Here is a 24,078-nt window from a genome sequence, read left to right as displayed (position 1 = left end):
AACGATGGACCATGTGTTTACAACATATGCGACAAGGCAGGATCTGCTATTGCAGTTACGGTCATACCTTGCATGATTTTAACATGTGTCGGTGAATTATGTATCATCTTATGGACGTTTATCCATGACACAATCTAGGAACTCGAACCCATATAAATGTAAATAGTAACTTAAATACACGTAATCTCTAGCGTAAGTCTCAACGTATGCACATAATATTGTCTGGTAGCCATAACGTAAATATTTTATGGCTTTTGAATGAGTTTGGTGATGTCAGAACGTACATAACGCCAATGCACGACTATTGGCGGCATCGAGGGACAAGATTTACATCGCATTCATAGGGACGATAGCTGATACACAATCGATTTGGAAATTGTTCAATACTCCCTATGTTTCAAAATGTTCGAAGTTTTAGGATGGAACACAACTATTAAGAAACTTGTTTTTTATCTAAAAAATATTATTAAAATATAAATTAAAAATTATTCAACCAATCACAAAACAGACTATAAAATATGATTGGTTACACAGTTTTTGATAAAGTTAAAAAATACATTGAAATATGAAAACATCATCTATTTTGAAACATCAAAAACTCCATAAAAAATTATCTATTTTGAAACGGAGGGAATATTAAGTTTGTAGTCACTTCATCTGAAGTCATATCGTTGACACGGTTTAAACCAGATAATCTATCTATATATGTGAAGAAGTAAACACGTTAGATTCATGTTGTTAATATGTACTATTTTTTATAGGTGTTGTTAATATGAGGTTTTTGGCCGTAGATCCTCATCTATGTGAGATTCAAACAATGTAATTTAAACATTTTTCGATGAGGTTTGAATTTGTATACTAAATAATACTCACTCCATTTCAAAATGTAAGATGTTTAAATGAATTTTTGATGTTTCAAAATATAAAATATTTATAAGTTTTTAAAATAACTTAATTTTATTAAAAACCGTGTAACTAGTTACATTTTATAATGTAATTTTAATTAGTTAGATTGATTTTAATCAATATTTTTATTGATACTTTTTAAGTAAAAGCAACGTACTTCCTAAATATTTATGATTTCATCCAAAAACATCTTAGATTTTGAAGAGAAGAGATTATATGATTTTAATCACTAAGCTACCTCGTCATTGGGGTTAATAAGTAACTTAAGAGAATTTTACCTTTCAAGACACTTTATCAGTTATCAATTACTACTAGGGACACATTTGATATTGGACACACATTATACATGAGTAAAGACATAAAAACCCCTAAGCCTAACCAAACCACACTTTCGTAATTCAACTCTGACTCATCCTTTCTTTTCTCTTCTTTCTCTCTGTAAATGTTCTTCCCCTCCGATAAACCAGACGTCCACCGATATTCTAGATTTTTGGGTTTGACTTCTTCATATCACCTCCGTTGTAATCGGCTCTCCGACATGCAAGATTTGTTGTCCTCTTAAATCTTCTTCACATTTCATAGATCTATTCTTAAAACCTATCGATTTCATATTTTTCTTCTTGTATAAGACTTTATTCAAAGATATCGTTGATTTAACAATTTTTTGGCGATTTTCGAAATCCTAACCATACACGACAACATACACGACAGCGAACCGCTTCCACGGAAATCACCTGACCACATCTCACCCGTCTAGAAATCACCTGACCACAGCTCACCCGTTCAGACTTCACCGTCAATTGATCGCAAATACCCCGTCCACATCTCCCCTGTCCACTAATCTGAAAACCAGTCCTCATTCCTCCATGATTCAGCTGTCCACACCTCACCGGTGCACACCACGACGGAACACCCTGTAGCGACCCCAACGACTTCACTGGCACGAAGGAGAGTCATTTATGATGCGGGTGATCACCCCAACAGTCCTCCTTTCCACCACTTACTCTACCACGCCGCCATCGTTATTAAAGCAATAACATCGTACGCGTTTTCTACCCGTTAGATCTCTTTAGATGAACTCAAACTTGTGGCTCAAAATTAAGACACACCTTTTCATATACCAACCCTTTTTAATGTCCACAATTCAGCTGAGTTACTTTAACCTAACTATACAAAACACAATTAACTAGACTTGAAGGCATAAAGATTAGAAAAAAGACAGCTATCCAAGGAAAGTGTCTTAACAGTCCAATGTGTCTATATATGTTAAAAGAACTCAAAATGTGCTTTAGACGGTAAACAACTCGTACCTTAAACCATAATGTTACATTTATTTATTTTAAAGAAATTGAAAAGATAACAATACTTTATTCATTGGCTTCGGACTGTATTTTAAAAGTTCCCGTGGAGCCTACATATGCGATAATGTAGGAAAGAAAAGAACATAGAGCAATGGAAGGGAGTGATGGAGCAGTTATACTGGGTACGACAAGCTATTTAATGGTGTGGAATTGGACCAATCGGCAAACACGGGAACTGCATGGAAATGAAATGAGAGTGGTGTATCACGATGCCTATGTGACAATTTTTTGTAGAACGCAATGCAAGACTTTTATGTGCAGCCAACTGCATAGTATTGTACTGTTAATACACGCATTTGTATTATGCAACATGTACTTTTAAAGAAATTTCTTAGTAAACACGGATTGAGTAAAGCTACGAGCTTAATTTGATATTTAAAAAGCAAAAATGTTGTCGGGTTTGGTGTAGTTTTGTGTGAAGATTTTCAAAAGTAAATTAGGTCAATGTCTGCTTTCACCGCAAACCACGAAATATTCGAGATCCTCTCTTTTGCTCATCCTCAGGTCTGCTCATCCTGATCCCCTAATTACAAATTTACAGTGGATTTCTGACCACCTTTTGTTAAACTGTCATTTTTCCTGACGTCTATCAGTATTCAATTTTCACCTGACTAAACTGATCAACGTACACACAAAAATTGCTTAAATTACATCATAAAGGTGTGCATAGCATTTAAAGATGGTTGGTAGCTTGAGACCATGCGACAATGTTTAGATAAATCGTGTTCCGTTTAGTAAATAAATAATGGTGGCTAGAAATTCCACATATCTTTTTCCACTTAGTAAATAACTAATTTGACCCAAAAAAAAAAGTAAACAACCAATTGTGGCTAAAAATTCAACAAAACGTGTTTCATTTAATCAAATGTATCAATATATCAACTACATGAGAAATTTATTGGTTATTTTAAGTGGTTAACCCACATGTTTATCATTTTCTATGGTTTCTTTCTACTCTTTGCTCGCTTTATCTTCAAAATTTTCTTATCGATACCCTGTAGATATATCCGTAGCATTCTCTTGGCCTCTGAACATTAGGTAAGAAAACGTTTTGACCTAACAATGCTTTTGAGTTTAGCAGCGTCCCTAAATCATCAATATCAGAGACTTGCATCATGTGTACTTATAGTAATCACTATTCACCAAGTCATAAGAAAGTGAGATTAAAGTGAGACAATTGGTGACAATTTTGCTAAGTATTGGGGTATATTAGACTATTTCCAGCTCAAGCAAGAGGTGGGAGCTTGGGGAAGGGTTTATTTTGTGTGCTTTTTGTCTTTTATTATCTTCTTCAGGAATTCGATTTTATTTTATTTGCGGGGGAGACAATACAACACATCCACCTCCCAAGAAACAAGCGACACACACTTGGATGATGACAATAATAGCCAACCAATGTCTCTCAAGTCAGTACTCAATATCCAAATCATACTGTAATCTATAAAAGGAGACATTATGATTGAAAAATCTCACATGGTTCGCTCCATTCCTCTAGCATGTATTATGTCATAATTCATAAATATGGACCCTTCTCTCCATGTTTTCTTTCTTACCGTCCAAAACCCAACCCATCAAAAAAGTTGAAACAGATTGAATACTATCATTTAATTAACTTATTTATAGTTTGCATTTACCTTGTGTTTTATGCTTCTAATTTAGGAGCCTGTCACGAACAAACGAGAATCAAGACTCGAAAAAAGCAAAATAAACAAAATGTAGTCAAATACCCGTTTAGGGTTTGTATATTATTACATGAATGAATAACTTTACAATCCTTTATATACATATTTATAAAAGTTTCAAAACCAATTTTCTATTCTTTTTATGAATTACTTATCTAAAAAACAAAAAAAATTCTAATCCTAAAATATTAAGTTTTTACTAGTGCACTGAGATTTAATACATTTCCATGTGTAACAGAGCTTTTGTTCCATCTACGTTAAATCGGTGATATGTAATCTAGCAGTGAACCAATTCCACCAGAGACTTTGCATCTAGCGTAATTAAAAACTTCTATTAAAATGCAAGAAAGTTTAGAAATTTTTTGGAAAAAATAACTTCATACGGGTTGAGATTAGTCTAGATTTTGGTCTGAGGTTCCCCTGTTAGTATAAGACATTTTTAAGTTTATTTTTAATCCGGTGTTTTAGTTGGAGATTTGAAGTACAGTTTGGTCTCAAAGATTAGCGATTTGGTATATTTGCACCATGAAAAATACACGTAGCCTAGTGTCAAAAATCTACGGTTTGAGCTCGACACATGAATATTAAAATGGGTCTTATTCATTGAACTTTAATTGATAAAAAGTGTTCAATAGAAACTTCAAACAAGAACTATAATTCTACAGAAAAAGTTCACGATTTTGAGGTTGATGTTTTATTATCTTTTATAACTTGAGGTGGAGGTCATGCACGTATTACACGCAACACTCTTGTAAAGCAACATTTCTATACTAATTTTTGCGTGTCTAATTAGTATCTAACCCTACGTTATTTCTTCTGTCTATATATTCAATCTACGACTAGTTTACAACCATCCCGATATTGCTTAGTTGGAAAACTGGTTATTCATTGTTTTGGTTTCCGTCAAATTATCTTCCTCTTAAACTATCAAATATGATATGGATGAAACGATATATTGATTTTTTTTTCAAAAATGATTTTGTAATATAACTAGAAGAAACGTGTATTTCCAGGTCTCTAGACAGATACATTCATGACGACGACTTACCAATGCACATCTAATATTTTTTTGCGTTTCTCTGTCTTTTTAAATATTACATCTTAAGGCTGGATTAAAAAGCAAATCCGAAAAACTGAACCAAAACCGAACAAAAAAATAGTACCGAAACCAAACCAAAATAGATTAAATATCTAAATTGGTTCAAAATTTTGAAATCTAGAAACTCAAACCAAACACGACCCGAAACAAAATATTTTGGGTATCCGAATGTATCTGAAATGAATTAAAATACCTATATATATTAATTATTTTTAGATTTAATATATATATATAATATATAAAATATCCAAAATACATAAGATATTTTTAAGTTGTATAAAATACTTGGAAAAAGATAAAATAGTCAAAAGTAAATGTCTAAATTAGAATAGCTAAACAAAACACAAAATATTTAAAATATCTATTGATTTTTTTAAGAAACATCTATTGATTATCATTCCAAATATTTAAACCAAACTAATTTATATGTCAAATTTAAGTATTTCGGCATATGTTATTCAAATTAATATGTAACTAGATTAGGATCCGCGCAACCGTGCGAGTGTTAATTTTCATTTTTATTTACATAAATATATAGTTTTACTTCAAGAATGGTATATATTATAATTACATATATGTTTTTATGCATTATACAAACATAAGTATGTTATTAAATTGCCTTGTTTTTCATCAAATCAATTATTACAAAAATGTAACATGTTTTTGTATCTTCTTTTATATATATTTTTTTTGTTGAATAAGTGTTTTATTTTTAAACTCATGAACACATGTAAATTTTGGTAAATAGAAAATAATTTGTATTACCAAATACATCGTTACATTTCACAAAATTATAAAATTTAACAAAAAAAATTATACTTATATCTTCTTTGATTATAATTAAGAAGTAAGTAATTAAACAATTATTATTTGTTTTTGTTATTTTTAAAAGTAAACTATCAAATATCAAACAAATAACATTGACATATATTTAAATAAATTACATATGATGTATACTATTAAACATAGATTTAAAGTCTATTTAATTTAAAGATTAAAAAGTAAATTGTATTTGCAAAAATATACAAATCATAACTATTCAAAGTATAGTATATGTTATTTCATATTAATAGTGTATCCCCATTTAAATGTGACATTTTTTTGGATCAATATAATATACTTAATATACTTAGCACAAACTAACATTGCATTTAAATTATCTTTAGCCCAATATACAATTATTATAAGCCCAAATTAATAACCTAACTATTTTTTTCAGGAAATAAAACAACGTGTTCTAAATCAAACAAATCTTCAGTTCATCAGCTCTAACCTTCTGGTTTCTCTTTGACCTAACTCCGATCCTCCAATCTTATATACCTAAAACTGCAACCGCGTCATTGATTTCTTGACTCTGAAGTCTGAACACATATATAACTTGCGCAATCTTTTATATTGACTGCTCTATGATCGATTCCTGGAGACAGAGGTGACTTTAAATTTTTAGTCCCAGCAGTGTTCTGGCTCATTTACTCTCAAAGCGTTCTACTAGTTATGTTCCTGAAAGTGTGTTGCGCTTGAGGAGGTAGAATTCAGTGATTTTTCTATATATTTGATGGCAAAGTCTCTGGCTGGTTTGAGGTGTGTGTTTCTTAAATTTTCAAACCACAAAAGAGATTGTTATATTTGTTATATCATTATCTTCCAAGGAAATCGATCCAATTGCTTTTTGTTGCGAGATGGTCTTTGTTATAGTATATTTGCTGATTTTAAACCAAAAATTTAGGAAAACAGATGAGTAGATCAGGGACTGGTTTGATAATGGTAAGTGACTAAATTGATTTTACATTTAATAAAGAATCAAATATGGTATGTTTACCAATCCGGTTTTGTATGAGTGGTGGTTATATTATGAGTGATATATTATTAAGCCATATTATTAGTAGTAAAAGAATGATAATTGATTTCTAGTGAGGGTCCATTTTTTTCAAATCACACACGAATTAAGGTTGTGACTTTTGTTTTAATATATAAAATATATCTTTTTAGATTTTGAGAAACTTAAAGTATATAGTAAATTTAAATATTTTAAAATAATTTAAATGTGTTATCCAAACCTGAACCGAACTAAATTTTAATTTGTAAATACCCTAATGGAGATAAAAAAAATTAATCTCTAAACTAGAAATCCTAATAGATCCAAACGAATCCGAATGTGTATCCCCTTACGCCAATCTCTATCACTTCTTATAATTGTCTTTTCCTTCTTTCTAGAATACGATGTTCGAACTATTTTCTATTTATTGATTTGTATTTAAATGATTAAATATATATGGTTTCTCGACTTAAAAATAATACACAGACACATAGCTTTTTTTGACAAGGAATACACAGACACATAGCATAAACTAAATTTGCATTTACTCATGTAGTCATGTTGCGTGCTAACTTCTAAACCTAATTTAAGTGAATTATATATATCTTGAACCTGCTGACAAAAATTAATTAGATTAGACGGTTTAACACAATCTGATATTTGATTTCTAGAATCTCAGTTTTTCAACTCGTGAAGTGAGAGAGTTGTAACTGGTTTCATACGAAAATTACTATACCAACTATTACATCCATAAAATTAAGGAATACCAAAAGGTAGAAATTGTGGAAGACTCATTTATCCCTGACTAAGAATTCATTAACATTTCTACGTTATGAAGTATAAGGTTCAAATTCTAAAAAATACAAATTATGCAGATTATAGAAAAAAATGATTTACAATAAATATTCAACATAATGCAATTTGCCTTAAAAAATAGATCTCATAGGACGGCTCGGAATAGCACATTCAGATGTGTATTCTCATAAGTTAGTAGAATTGTCTGATGTAGAATCGTCTATTTACTATTTCTAATCTTTCTAACATCATAATTAATCAGACGTTAAAAATGTAGAAATCAGTTAAAAAAAAGTAGACAGATTTTAGTTAGTTTTAAAAAGTTACCTCTAGTCTTCTTCGCTTTTTTTTTGCTATAACTGTTGTGGCCGGTGTACGGTGGCTCCGTTAGCACCAGCGCCGGTTTTCTTCTTTTTCATGTTTTTCATTTTCATTGTGTCTGTTAGTTTTTCCTTAGTCTCGCTGAGATTTTAAACAAATGCTAGAGTAAATGGAGTCTTTTTTTAGTGTTTAAAATTTCAGATCTGGACAGATCTTTATTGCAATGAAAATGTTAACACCAGATTTGTAAAATCTATAGTGTAAATGCCTTCCAATTGTCCCAAACTTGCAAATCTTGTTTCAGATCTGACTTTTCCTTGTCTTCTATTTAAGTTTTTTTGTCTTTTATCAAAATTTCTTGCGATCTCGTCTCACCTTTGATTTGTCTAAACTTGGGGTCAGATTTCTAAATATGCAAGGCTTGTGTTCTTCGACAGTTTTCGCTTTGAATATTCTCCAGTGTGATTTTCTGCCGAATTTCTTCTTTCTTCGGAGTTTATTGGTTGGTGAAACTTCACTTCGTGTAAGATTTGTTGAGATCTTGGTTGTTGTAAGGCTTCTATCTAGGTGTTCTGGGGCGCAATGATGTTGTGTTTTCACTGCATACGAAAGTGTTTGTGAGCTGTGAAGCGGTTCTTTTTTGTCGGGTTATGAAGTATAGGTTCTGTGAAGGTGTTCTCTCTTGTTTAAGGGGTTGATGTTATCGTTCGGTGGACCGAGGGCGAGAACGATAAATCTCATTCGGAAGTTCTGGAAGTGTGTAAATCTTTAGGACTTGTTGAATTATCTTTCAAGTTGTGGTTTAGATTCCCTCTGATAAGGTTTAGTTTCCGGGGATATGTTGATGTTCCGCTGGCTTGGTTTTCGGGGAATGTTGTTATTTTGTTGGCTTAGTCTCCCATTGTTGTTAGGCTCTTGTAAAACTGTTTGTTCTAATCTCACTTAAAATCTAGATGAAAAAAACCCCAACTTTTAGTTTAGTCATATTCACATTAGTGGTGGTACCTACCCGTCATAGAAGACTCGACTCTTTGAATTTTACATTTTTATGAAACCTATATGCAACTCGGAACCATGCATATATCTTTTAAATTATGAAGTAAAATCTTACCATGTTCTAGGCTAGAATCATACAAGCAACGAATATCATACCCTTTTTTTTTGTCAGCAACATAAACAGAATCATGTAGACCCTGCAAACCAAACTGGTAGCTCCGCATCCATGTGGACAACAAAAGACGATTGCTTTCTTGCACTGCATGCAAGACTGTCCGCCCTTGAGTTCTGCGTCCGTGGTACAGGAATGAGCTCTAAGATGTGAAAACTTCTCTTCAAAACCTTTATGCATTACAAGAAAACACAAGTTTAGCGAGGAAACTTAACGAGGAAAACTAATCCTCGTAAATTTACGTCGACTTCATGAGGAACTTACGAGGAAATATAAAATCAATGTTATTTCCTTGTAAAATAACGACGAAATCATTTCGTCGTAAAGTCGATGTAATGTCACGTGGCTTTTACGAGGAAATACGCTTTCCTCGTAAACTCGACGTAAATGTAGCGTGTACTTTACGAGAAAATATTTTATGTCTACTTAGCGAGGAAATTTTGAATCCACCAACTTTGTAGTTGTAACACGTTTTTTGGGCAACCTAACTAAATTTCGTCGTAAATTTCTAGAAAAATTACAACTACCAGATTTGAAAATTTCCTATAAATATGGACGTTTGAACATCATTTTAAACACACCAACAAGAAAAAAAAACTTGAAAGAAGAAAAAATGTCGGGCTCCGAGAATATTTTCGAGTTGCGGAAGTGGATGTATATGCATAGAGATGCTAACGGGAGAGTGATGAAAGAATATCTTGCGGGGCTGGAGACATTTATGCATCAGACATATTTCACACCGCTCGCCCAAGAAAGCGGTAAGATGTTCTGTCCTTGTCGGAAATGCAACAATTCGAAATTGGCAAATCGTGAAAATGTTTGGAAGCATTTAATAAATAGAGGTTTCACGCCAAATTATTATATCTGGTTTCAACATGGAGGAGGTTATAATTATGATCAGAATGAAGCTAGTAATAGTAATAGCAATTTTCAGGAAGAACCGGTTGATCATCATTTGCATAATGAACATAGTTACCATCAGGAGGAGCAGATGGTAGATTATGATAGGGTTCATGATATGGTAGATGATGCATTCGTAGCTCATGATGAAGATGAAGAACCTAACATAGATGCAAAAAAGTTTTATGAAATGTTAAATGCGGCGAATCAGCCACTTTACAGTGGTTGTAGAGAAGGTCTCTCTGAATTGTCGTTGGCTGCTAGAATGATGAATATTAAAACTGATCACAATCTACCCGAAAGTTGCATGAATGAATGGGCAGACTTGTTTAAAGAGTATTTTCTAGAAGACAATGTGTCTGCTGATTCTTATTATGAGATTCAGAAACTGGTTTATAGTCTTGGGTTGCCTTCGGAGATGATACATGTTTGCATCGACAACTGCATGATCTACTGGGGAGATGATGAGAAGTTAGAAGAATGTCGATTTTGCAATAAGCCATGATTCAAGCTGCAAGGACGGGGACGTAATAGGGTACCATACCAAAGGATATGATACTTACCAATTACAGACAGATTGAAAAGATTGTATCAATCTGAGCAGATAGCCGGAGGGATGAGATGGCATGCCGAGCATACTCAGACGGATGGTGAGATGACTCATCCATCAGATGCAAGAGCCTGTAAACATTTTAACAATGTACATCTGGAATTCGCTAGCAATAGCCGGAATGTTTATCTTGGATTATGCACAGATGGATTTAGTCCATTCGGAATGTCAGGGAGACAATATTCATTGTGGCCAGTGTTTCTTACGCCATACAACATGCCACCAGAGATGTGCATGCAACGGGAGTTGCTATTCTTGACCATATTAATACCTGGCCTGAACCATCCAAAAAGGTCTCTGGATGTTTTCCTACAACCACTGATAAAAGAGTTGAAGGATTTGTGGTCAACAGGGGTGAGGATGTATGACTGCTCAACGAAGACGAATTTTACGATGTGAGCGATGCTTTTGTGGACCATAAGTGACTTTCCTACCTATGAGATGTTGTCTGGATGGACTACACATGGGAGATTAGCTTGTTATTGTAATGGAACGACAAATGTGTTTCAACTGAAGAATGGTAGGAAGACAAGTTGGTTCGATTTCTTCCCATTGGCCATCTGTACCGAAGAAACAAGAAATTGTTTAGGCACAAAAGGGTTGTGAGAGACACTCCTCCTCCATATCTAACTAAAGAACAAATTGAAGCGCAAATCGACTACTACGGAGCTAACGAAACAGTTCGTTGTGGTGGTAATTGGCATGTCCCCGGTAATATGCCTAATTCTTGCGGTGTTCATCACAACTGGCACAAGAAGAGTATATTTTGGGAGTTGTCATATTGAAAGGATCTTCTTCTGCACCACAACCTCGATGTGATGCATATAGAGAATAATTTCTTTGACAACATCATGAATACAATATTGAATGTCCCAGGGAAGACAAAAGACAACATAAAATCGAGGTTGGACTTACCGGATATTTGCACAAGAAATGAGTTACATATAAAAAGCAATGGACAAGTTCCCGTTCCGATATTCAAATTGTCTTAAAAAAAAGTCGGTGTTGTTCAACTGGGTGGCATCAGAAGTGAAGTTCCCTGATGGGTATGTTTCAAATCTCTCTAAATGTGTTGAAATGGGTCAAAAGTTCTCCGGGATGAAGAGTCATGATTGTCATGTCATTATGCAACGACTACTTCCCTTTGCATTTGCGGAGCTACTTCTAACAAACATACATAAAGCACTTGCAGGTAGTATATTATAACGCAGTAATTTTATAATGGCTTAGTTTGCAATAATATATGATTAATAATGTGTTTAATTGTTTTTGGAATAAACAAGGCATTGGAGCATTTTTCAGGGATCTGAGCACACCCACTCTTAAAGAAGAAGTCGTGGAACAGCTTCAAAAGAACATTCCCATCTTATTGTGCAACTTGGAGAAGATATTTCCTCCGGAATTTTTTGACGTCATGGAGCATCTTGCTGTCCACATCCCATATCAGTATGAGCGAGCCATGAAATATTTGAAGGGAAAAGCAAAGAACCTCGTAAAAGTTGAAGGTTCTATAATTGCTGGGAGTTTGACGGAAGAAACTTCACTTCACATCGTACTACTTTGCGTCAAAAGTACGTACCCGAAAAAGAGCTCCATGAAGATATGATGATGGTGGTGTTGCGCCAACATATGCAGTTGCTGGTGTTGCAGACATCTTTAGCCAGATTGGGCGACTCGGTGGGAAATCAAAAGAGGTTTGGTGGTCGAGTGAAGAAGACGCTCATAGTGCACACACCTATATTCTACTCAATTGCGAGGATCCATTGATGTGTTATTTTGAAAAGTAACATATATGGACACTTTTAAACACATATAAGTATAAATTATATAATTGCCAAAAATTAATTAATATAAAATGTGATTTTACAGCCTATTTGTTTCTCAAGTCGAAGAAACATTCCCAGATATATCCACAAGTGATGTAGACAAAAGGAAAGATCAACATTTTATTAAGTGGTTGAAGAATCAGGTATTAACTCAAACTCTTAATTTTTTCAGGTCGATCAAACTCTTTTTTCATACATGATCTGTATTTCAACGTTCTCTTTATTTTTGCAGGTTGATTATGACGACAATGCAGATTATCCTAAGTGGTTACACGAAGTAATTCAATCTCCACTTGTAGGTCACCACATCACAGATGTATTTCACACGAGGCTATACTTTTCACACATATGAGTATGGTAGACAGCGGGCGACCAGTAACTATGGAATATGTGTGAAAGGGGAAACAAATTTCTACGGGATCTTGACGGAGATTATTGAAGTCGAATTTCCAGGGATATTGAAGCTGAAATGCGTCATCTTCAAATGTGAATGGTTCGACCCCATCGTCAATAGATGTGTTCGGTTTAACAAATTCGGTGTAGTTGATGTCAATGGTGGACGAAGGTACAACAAATTCTTTTTTTTGCCATACATGAGCAAAATAAATTAATTTCTACGTTTTCTTTATTTTTGCAGGTACAACAAATTCGAGCCTTTCATCTTAGCTTCACAAGCAGACCAAGTTAGCTTCCTTCCATACCTTCGGATGAGAGAATCGGGAATAAATTGGTTAGCCGTGATCAAAGTTACACCTCGAGGACGAATCATCAGTGGAGAAGAACCACTATTGCAAGAAGAACATATAAATGAAGTCGAGGAACCTGAACAAGAAATTGATGACATCCTTCTCATTGATCCGCACAATCATGAGTACGAAGATCTTACCGACGATGCCACAGACGAAGCTGTTGAAGGGAAGATGGGTTTGGGGTTTGGAATATATGAAGTAGAAGATAAGGAAGATGGAGTTTGGGGTTTGGGGTTTCGGATTTTAGGGATTTAAACATAATCCTCGTAATTTCCTCGTATAATAACGAGGAAATAACGACGAAATTAAAAAATAAAGAACGCGGGACTCGTTAATTCCATGTAATCCGAAATCGTCGTAAAGATCTCGTAACCAGAAAACGCGGACCTTGCTATTTTCTCGTAAAATAAAACACGGGTTTTGATATTTTCTCGTAATTTAACGTGGGCTTTACGAGGAAACAAAACGCGGGCCTTTGTAATTTCTCTTAAATTTACGAAGAAATTACGAGGATATCTAATCTCTTATATATACTCGCGAGCGCTCACACTTTTATTTCGTCACAACTTCCTCTCCAGTTCCTCTCTATTTCGTAGCAATCGTAACTCTCTCTAATTCCTCTCTAATTTGATTAGTTTAGGAAAGATTAGGTGGTTAGTGTAGGGAATTTAGATAGGTTTACGGATTTTATGTTAATTAGTGTTGATTAGGTGGTTAATATAGGGGATTTAGCTAGATTTATAGAAATTGTTAATTACAGAATTTGTTAATACTTTTGATGTTAACTTCAAAGATTAATTTTTTTTGCAGGGCATTCGAAAGAACATGCTTACTCGCCATTACAGAGAGTTGTTCGGTGAGCCTGGTAGTTGTTTAGACCCACCTTCTTTGGCTCCCGGTTCTTCGGGTCCGGAGACTATCCCCGAGACTCAGTCTTCTCAGAGAGTCTCTCGGTCGCCTTCTTCTAGTGCACCATCGGTTCCTCATGTTCCTCCTCTGATGGCTCCTCCGACGATGCCTCCTCCGACGGCTCTTCCGCTGCCCGCCGAGATTCATCCCGATTTGATGGTGCCTCCGAGTGCTCCTTACTCGCAGTACACTGTCGAGGACCTTCTCGGTCAGCCAGGCAGAGAAGGTTTACCAGTCATAGACCCCGACCGACCGAACGAAACTTTGTGGTATGTTACATTAATTATTTTTTTTTAATTCTTTTAAAATTCTTTTATAAAATTAATAAATAGTTTATACTTTAAATTTTTTTTTTCAGGTTTGGGGTTGACGGATGTCTTGCATCGGACGTAACCGACACGATCAAAGGTTACTTTTCCATGCCACATCCGAACTGGAAAAAGACGCCGATCTACGTCAGAAAGACGTGGTTCAAAATTTACGTTGTAAGTTACTATTAATTAATTATATATACTTTAATTTTTTCATGATTTATATATATTTTTTAAACTAATTATTAATTTAATTTTTTTTGTTACAGAAAAAATATCATTGGTCCATGGGGGTCAATGAGAAGGTGAGGAAAGCGTTTTACGCGAAGGCAAAATTTCGCTTGTTGGACACGGTCTCAACCTGGAAGGGTGACTGGATCGTGAAGGGATATGAGCGTGGCAAACCCGCTGAGCTCACCACGGATGTGTGGGATGGCCTCATCCGTTATTGGTGGGATCCTGGCGCCATTAGAATCACCTAGTCTTGCTCTGCCTCCCGTAACACTGTAGATGAGCACGGCCACGGGCCGATGCTTCACTCTACGGGCCAAAAACCCCACGCCGGTGTCCGTTTGGAAATGGTAATTAAATATTTTATTTAATTATTTTTTAATATATATATATATATATATATATATCTATATTCTAACTTTCTTAAATGTTTTTTAGGGCAAAGAAATGGGACAACTCCCGTCTCTTTTGCAACTTTACGAAAGGACCCACAAGAATAAGGCGGGCCAATTTCTAGATGGCAAGTCCGAACAAATCTTCAACGACTTGGTTGCTCGGGTTGACGACCGCCAGACCCAGCTGACCCAGCAGTCCACTGACGGATTACCCGTTACCTTATCCACACTTGAAGTGGATAGGATTTATGAGGAGGTAAATTTTTAAAATTTTAATTTTTTTTATTATTCATTTAATTTAACTTTAAATTTTTACTAACAATATTTATTTTTTATTTTTAAGGTTGTTCCTAAGAAAAAGGGACGTACGTTGGGGATTGGTTCCGTCAACGATGTTCCGAGAGCGACATCGTCTTATGGTCAGAGACGGGATGAGGAAGTCACTGAGCTGCGTAACGAGTTGGCCTTGACAAAAGCTGCGTTCACATCTCGTATGGGTGGAGTTGAGGGCTTCTTGGACGTTATAGCGGCCACAAATCCGGAATGGGAGTCCATGTTGAAGAACATTCGAAAACAACATCCCATTCCAGGCGAGTCATCCGGCACACATAATGAGGCGGATGTTGCGAGGAGGAGTGAGGAATTCTACCAGGCGATGAACGACCATTAGTTATTTTTTTTTCATGTTGTTGTATTATAAATTCAAAACTTATTTATATATAAAATATTTTCGTATTGATTTTTATTTTAAATTATAAGTTTATTAATAAATTAAATAATTTTAATTATTTTTTTAATCATATTTTTAAATTCTGTAAAATAAAAAAAACGAAGTAAATTCGTAGCTAAATTACGACTTATTTACGTGGAAAGTTTACGAGGAAATGACGAGGAAGGTTAAACGAGTATTTTACGAGGAAAAACTTTCGAGGTATTTACGTGTATTTTACGAGGAAATACTTTCGAGATATTTACGTGTAATTTACGAGGAACACCTTTCAAGGTATTTACGAGGAAATATAGCGACCTCCTTACGTAGAATGATTACGTGGTATTTACGACGAAATGATGTACTTCGTCTTTACGACGAAATGTTTTTCTCGCTAAGTTACGACGAATTGGCGAGGAAATATGCGTTACGACGAATGAGTAACGACGAAACGTGTTCTTCGCTAATTCCTCGTAAAACCTCTTTTACAACGAACTCACGAGGAATACCGCCGTCGTTAATCTCATCTTTTCTTGTAGTGATGTCTTCTAAAGAACTTACAAAGACTGACCATTCTTCCGGTTCTAAAACTATCTTCACCTATTAAGAATAATATGTTGCAAATGTAACAATAAACGAATATCATACTAATGAACCTTTTTAATTTATTGCTAAAAATATGAGTCAATACCTGGAAACCAGTGGGTTTAAATCGGACTGAACGTGGACCATGCCTTTAAATTACGGTTAAATCCAGCTTTTTTTACCCGTGCTTAACCCAGTTTAAGATCATTATTTTTTTCTGAGTAACAAAAATGTTTTGATATAAAGATGCAAAACATAATTTCAGAAAATTAAACAGAATATCCAAATCAGTAAAATTCGATTAGTGTGAAATATTAAGATTCTAAGAATGAAAACAAAACATCATCATAAATCAATCTTGGGAGTTAATTAGAATTAAATTTGTTTAGAGTTTGTTGATTTTCAAAATAAAAGAAAATTGATAAAAACACTTTAAAAATTGTAAAAAAGTCTAAATTTTTTTTCACTTAAAGCCTTTTTGAACAGATTTTTTTAAAATTTCAAATAACTGTTCCTCAAAACCGTTTACTGTGTTGCTAACAATGGAAATAATAGATTAGAAGCTAAACATTTTCATGCACCCCAATACTGGCCATGGTAAAAATAAATTTCTAAAGAAAGATAAGCATTAAGCACACAAGTAGATTTTAATTTTCATATATTTTTAAAAAATATGTGAAAATATTTTATCATAATAAATTTTAAAATATAGATGATATATGTAGTATTGTGACAGTTTTGTATTATGAATTAAATTGTTAAGAATCCACCTCACCAAAATCACAAACTCATGTGCAATCATCGCTTCTAGCAGAAGGCTTATCGATCTATGCTACACTCTCACACGCCTTTCATCTTGGTTACAACAAAATCTGGCTTAGATCAGATTTCCTTAGTCTCATCATAGCCATCAATCTGATTATCAGACCCAAGAATCTCCATGGAGTTCATTCGGATATCGAAAACCTATCTTCTTCTTTAAGTTTATGTTTATTTTCTTTCATTCCAAAAGAGCAAAATAGGTATACGGACTGCGTAGCAAAATTTTATCTTTGTAACATGAACTCATCTTGGGATTTGGCCTAATTTCACTTATAAAATTAGGTTGATCAAAAGTAGAATCTTTCAAAACAATTTTTCTAAATAATAATAAATTTTATATGTCATTAAAACAATCATCAAATCAATAATACTATATTTATTAAAAATGTTTAAATTCATTAATTATTAACCATATAATTTTTAAAAATATCGAGCATTATAAATTCAAAACTTATCAGTTATATATGTGGTTTACTAATCAAAATTATAAATCATAGTATTTAAAAAGTTACGCAAAAATTAAGATATCTTCATTTTGTATGAGTAGTGTCTTTATATTTTTGAAAAGAGATCTATCTTAAAAAATGCTAACTTTTTTTTCCCAAAAAAGTTACATGGTATTTACAAACCTTCATCATTTCAAAGTAAACACAATCAAATTGCAAACATTAAATCATAGGAACCCGGGAATTTCAGTCATATAGGGACATTAAGTATTGTTGCTTAGCTAGACCAATGAACATTCGATTATATATTCAAAGTTCAAATTTCCATGGTTCTCAAAAGGTAACGTTCCAACAGATTTGCTTTATTTATTTCTATAAGAGTTCATTACATCGCATATTTCGTAATCAGACTAAGAAAAAATGTTGCACAAAAAATGACTAATAAAAGTGGGAAATTGGACCAGATAGCTACTAAATAAAGTGTAATTAAGAATCTAACCAAAAAAAAATCATCTCTAATATTTCTAAAATATATACTATATTACCCTTTAGTTACCGTACCGGTTGACAAAAATTGACAAAAACAAACAATTTAGTCATCATCACTGATTCTTCCATTACCACTATCGCGTCATCTGTATCAACCACACTTCTTCACCAGTTACCTCTCTTTACCAACCACCTCTATAATCGTTCGTTGTCAACAGAAATTTATAATGATTTTAATAGATGATAGCGATCAAACCGGTATAGGTTAAGGTTGACATGAATCATGTGGATATGCTTATTGATAAATTATACGATGATTCAGACACAAAATAGTGAAGATGAGAGTAAAAATTGAAGATGAACAGTGATGCTTATGCATCATACTATTCTATTCAAAATTTGAACAATATATACTATATGTTATTTCGTTTGTTACTACTCTATTTTGATAATACTTGATATTATGTACTATGTGCATATTTTTATATTTAGATTAGGGTTTATGGTTTCTTTTAGGGTTCGTGATTAGTGTTTTGAGTTTAGTTTATGAAAGATTTGGGTTAATATTGGAGTAAAAATATTTCAAAATCAGAACAATATGTACTACTTTATTTCGTTGTTACTATTTTATTTTAATAATACTTCATATTATATACTATTTGTATATTTTGATATTTGGACTAGGGTATATTTTTTTATAGGTTTTAGTGACTAGTGTTTTGGGTTTAGTCATGGAAGGTTTGTGTTGACATTGGGGTAAGTAATACCCTTTTAGTTACAATCATATACATTTTAAAATTTTAAAAAATACTATGTTATTTTGTTTATTAGCATGGTCCATTCTATTTACCTTTTATCTTAGAAGTTCTTTTATAATTACTGTAATCCTTTAGACACTTCAACATCATTTATTTACGGGTAACTTACATAAGAAAATGATATAACCAGAAGAAAATGGAACAAATACTATAGAATCTAATTATCTCAAATCAAATGCTATATCCTTAATTTTGTCTCCAAAATTGGCTATTACACAAATTAGCCCAATAAAAGTTAGTATTTAGTAAAAGGAGTTTTTTTAATTTCAGTTTAAATTTGATTAAAAAAGTTCAGTTTAAATTGCTATCCCACATTTGACCAGAAAAAAATTAGTGGTCAACTAAGGCGTTTTGGAATTATGATTTCATTGAATAAAATAATGAATTTAAATCTGCCACATTTCTATTAAGAAATTAGCCAAACAATTTTTTTTTAAAGTCAATGTCTCTGGAATTTACAATACAAATGTCTTCAATTTTGTTAATATATCAGCAACACATTATATATTTATATAAAATTCTATATATGTCTAAAATTCATAATTTTAAGAAAGTATAGCGAGCTGTAAAATAAAATAGCAATCCAAGTTTTTTTTTTCCCAATTTTGTTCTTGTGCACATCTACATGAAGCCTATGGTTGTGGGTAACAACAAAAAGTTAACGTCAATTATTCGTAACAATAGTGTTATATGGCTGTTTTTCTTTCCATACAATGGCTTAACCTTTTCTAGAACAAAATAATGGGTAAATAAGCCATCGTTTGACTAAGAATTTTACAATTAATTCATAAATAGAAAAGACAGAAAATAGTGGTAAGAAATAGAAAAAAATCACATAATTCAGGCGTTCCAGATGACCCAACTGACCAATTCAGAGTAAACAATCAGAGAAAATTAAAATAAATCAAAAGGAAAACAATCTGTGCCCTGCAATAATTCCACTTGGACTTATATCTTTTTCACATTATCGAAAAAGCCGAGAAAAGAATCAATTAAAAAAAGGTAAATAAAAGACAAAACGGCTCTGGCAAAATCTCTGACCTTTAAAGATAGTTCAGTCACATAATCAGCATGTGTACGTCGTTTCTTTTTAAAAAATAAACAGAAACTTAATTGTCTATATATAATAATAGTGTCAGATAAATATTAACCCAAGAAAGTCTCTCTTTCTCTATCTTTTGTTTTCTTTTTTACGATTCCCATCAATACAAATCGGCATATATATATATATATATATATTTAAGGTGGTCTTGATGCAGAGGTACATGCATTGTAGTATTAAAGATTGATTCTACTTCTCTCTCTCTGCTCTTCTGCTTCATCTTTCTTTGATAAAAAAAACAAACAAAGCTTGAAGCTTTTATCCTCTGTTTTGGCCGGTAAAGAGATGGCGATACAAGCGCAGTTGCATTACAACGCTTCGAACGTGAACCAAATCGGTACTGGTGGGTCTCTGCTCAACAACAATGGAGGAATCGGAATCGATCAGTCGTACACGAACAACCATAATCTCCTGGCGCAGAAAGATTTGAACCAACATGCTCTGTTTCAACACCAACAGTATCGTTCTCAGAGCGTTTTAGACGCTTACATGGAGAGACAGAAGCAAGGGATCGACCAGTTCATAAGAGTCCAGGTTCGTAATCATATCATCTTACCAAAAAGATTTGGTTTTTAAAACATGGGTAATGATAAAGGTTTCGTCTTTAAACAGAACGAGAGGTTGAGATACGCGTTGCAAGAACAGAGGAAGCAAGAGATGGAGACGATGTTGAGGAAGATGGAGGCGAAAGCTTTGGTTTTGATGACGCGCAAGGAGGAAGAGATGTCGAGAGCCCTGAGCAAGAACATGGAGCTCGAGGATCTGTTGAGGAAAATGGAAATGGAGAATCAAACGTGGCAGAGGTTGGCTCGTGAGAACGAAGCGATGGTCGCGACGCTTAACTCGACGTTAGAACAGGCTCGGGAGAGAGCCGCAGCCGCCACGTGTCATAACGAAGCCATAGCGGTGGAGGACGAAGGGTCGTGCTGCGGAGGAGATGATTTTCCGGCGAAGAAGAAGAAGGTGAGTAGTTGTTGCTGGAATTGTGGGTCTAATGGAGAGACAAGAGTGCTGTTTCTGCCGTGTAGGCATCTCTGTTGCTGCACGGGGTGCGAGGACGGTCTTGTTCTTTGTCCGATGTGTAGTGCTCCAAAGAAGAATAGAATCGAGGCGTTTATTTTCTAAGGGGAACTGTTTTCCTTTCTTTCTCTGAAAAATTGGTAGAAAAGCCATTAAGACCGGTCACCGGTGAACGGAGAGGTTCTTACACCCGGACGATGACGTGGCAGGTTGATTTTGTGTTTTTCGAGAAGTTTAGGGAAAAAGGGAAAGTTAGACTAGGGAAAGAAAGGATTTGCTCCAAAAAAAAAAGAGACTAGTAGGTAAAATAAAGGTTATCAAGAAGTAAATTCTTATTAGGGTTTTCTTTTTCCTCTTTTGTTTGTTTTTTGGATAAATGGAAAGAAAAAATCCAGCTGGATTTGATGAACATAATTCATATTTTACCTTTATCTAATGAATTTTTATATAAAGATAATTTTAGGGCAAAATTTTATATATATATTTGCTTCTTGGACGGATGTTCTCACATATTAGTATATATGAGGATTATTTTTCAAATAATTACTTTACCTTTCCATGTAAAGTGATCTTCCAAATAATTATGACGTAACGCCAATTTAATTTCTTTAAATATTTATTTTTTCATTTATTTGACGTTAATACATACATAAAAGAACTAAATATTAATTTTGTGAAAATAATTAAAATATGAATTTCATCAATAAAAAGGAGAAAGGAGGTGGGTGAAGTTGTACGCTAGTATTGGGTTGCTCAATTATCAATTGTAAAGTACAGTGACAAGAGAGCACTATAATATTTATTTCAACATTTGTTTTTTCTAATGAAAAATAGGGGAGCATCAGAGTTTGGCCTGCCATAGGATTGAGCTCTCACGCTTTCCTAAACAGAAACATGTTTCATTGGACACTTGAGCCTTCTTCCAATGGATTCTCGATCTCTGTTTGGACAGATCTGCGCTACTCTATGATTTCTAGATCCTCTCTAATACCTATGACTATAGTAATCTAGTTATAGATATATGGTCTACAATAGAGTGTACTATGTTATAGTCGCCATTCAATTTGTCAATAGATAGTACGCTATAAGATTACACTACTATGTTTTTTACTATAAGGTTTTGCAATGTTAGATTTTGTGCATCATTAGTTGATTAACTTGCAACTCAAGAAGTGATAGGATCTATCATAACTTGCAACGTTTCTTAGTTGAGTCAACAGTTTCTTTCCGTAGATTCTACAAAATATAATTCTTATTAGTATTATTATCTAAAGATATTGGTTATTAGGATTTTGGTTGTTTCAAATGTAATTATCCTTGCATGTACTGTTATATTTTATTAGTATTTTAGCCATGGATATTCGGATATTCGGTTCGGTTTCGGGTAGGAACTATTTGGTTACGGGTATATCGGATAAATCATTCTTATATCTAATAGGTACTTATGAAATTTTGGTTCAGTTTCAGTTCGGCGGGTCAGTTCCGAATACCTATTTAATATGTGAATCAAATATATATACAAAATATATTAGTTAACATGTTAATCTAAATAGTCTACTGTTTACACACTTGTATATTTGTCAACCCAATCAAAGTTTGAGTCACTAAATTGTTAATTCGGTAAATACTTATTGTATTTTAATATAGAAATACCATGTATATTTATAGTATAAGAGAGTACATAAAAGATAACGTCGACCGGTGATATCAATGATCTCACTCTTCATGTCCAATCCGGGTTCGAATGGAGTTGATGTCATTTTACCTTATATTAGAAAGCTAAATTTTTTTTCCTGGATATCCAGATATCTGTTCGATTTTCGGTTTGGTTCCGATTTGGTTATTTTGGATATAGAAATATTAGAACAACTCAGATATTTGAAGGTTTCGGTTTCTGGTATTTTGGTTTTTTTTGCCCAGGGCTACGTAGTATTCATATAATAGAGTTCATTGCATTAAAAATATTCTTTCAGTTTGTGTTTATATATACAGATTTTATTTATTTATATATATACACATAACACATATATCAAAGAGTTTTTATATCTGTTTTCATTTATATCACTTTTAGCTGGAAGAAATATAAAATCTTTCAACATCAATCAGGGTCTTGATCTAGGGTTGGACAAATATAATTGTTGTAGCCTTGTAGTTTGCAGGAAGTTTCGTGCCAATTGATTTAGGGGCATTGGCCCCGCGCAAGCGCGGAGTTGTGGACAGAGTTCTTGTTTCATCTCAATACTTTTGCTAGGGTTATTGTAGTTGTGAATTTTGCGTTTTGAGTTGTTTTTCAAGTTTTTTATTGTTATAGGGTTAGAGTTGTGATGATGAACAGTGTATGCATTGTTCTCCACTTATGAAGGACTAAACTGTGTTAATAATGTGATTGATATAATTCATGTTGTTGTTTGTTGTGTCACTGAGACTTATTGTTTGTTTGTCAGTCTTTTTAATTTGTTTCTTGTACTGTTGAGAGTACATAAATTATATTAAAGTTGTTGAGAATACCTTTTGTTTCTGGATATTTTTTCTCCAGTTTAGTCGTGTAAGTTGTGTGCATTAAGTAATAATTTTTATTATCCTTATTATGTTTGTTATATGTTTTTATTTTATTTTTAAACTTGTTGCTCTTACCAGACCTTTAAAACAAATACATGAAGACTTGTAGAAATAACTATAAAATGAGTGACAGTTCTGAGTATTTGGGCTTTAATGAGTTTTAAACGAATTTATGTATTTTTCATAAAAAGACAATAGTATTGGCCTGTTGACATTGAGCATGTAAGCTATTTTTATAAGACAAGAGGAGTGAGCAGGTGGAGGTGTTGTTACCGCCTTTGTGTCTGTCGGGATTGTCTCTTGTATCTCTTGTTGTGGCTGTGTTTGTTTATCTTTTATTTGATGGGTAATATGTAAACAAAAATTATTGTTAGTTGTATTTATCAGAGTTCATAACTTACTATGTTTTTTTTTGTTTCGGTAATTTCACTGATCTTGGTTGTCGTCTT

The 24,078-nt window shown here is 33.5% G+C and overlaps 1 protein-coding gene across 1 annotated transcript; it reads left to right on the top strand.

Annotated features, from left to right (window-relative positions):
• The first annotated feature begins 20,106 nt into the window (after positions 1–20,106).
• LOC106436081 (probable BOI-related E3 ubiquitin-protein ligase 2) lies at positions 20,107–21,501 on the top strand. Its single transcript, XM_013877039.3, has 2 exons — positions 20,107–20,584; positions 20,663–21,501. The coding sequence occupies exons 1-2, from the start codon at positions 20,336–20,338 to the stop codon at positions 21,173–21,175; spliced, it is 762 nt and encodes a 253-aa protein (XP_013732493.1). The 5' UTR covers positions 20,107–20,335; the 3' UTR covers positions 21,176–21,501.
• The last annotated feature ends 2,577 nt before the right edge of the window (positions 21,502–24,078 follow it).

Source organism: Brassica napus, chromosome C3 (assembly GCF_020379485.1).
Source record: "Brassica napus cultivar Da-Ae chromosome C3, Da-Ae, whole genome shotgun sequence".
Classification (NCBI taxonomy): Eukaryota; Viridiplantae; Streptophyta; class Magnoliopsida; order Brassicales; family Brassicaceae; genus Brassica; species Brassica napus.
The sequence above is the reverse complement of the archived record's forward strand: the minus strand, read 5'-3'. Positions and strand labels throughout refer to the sequence as shown.

Coding starts and splice junctions, on each gene's coding strand:
- LOC106436081 (XM_013877039.3), top strand. CDS start 20,336: ATGGCGATACAAGCGCAGTTGCATTACAACGCTTCGAACGTGAACCAA. Junction 20,585..20,662: donor ACCAGTTCATAAGAGTCCAG/GTTCGTAATCAT, acceptor GTCTTTAAACAG/AACGAGAGGTTGAGATACGC.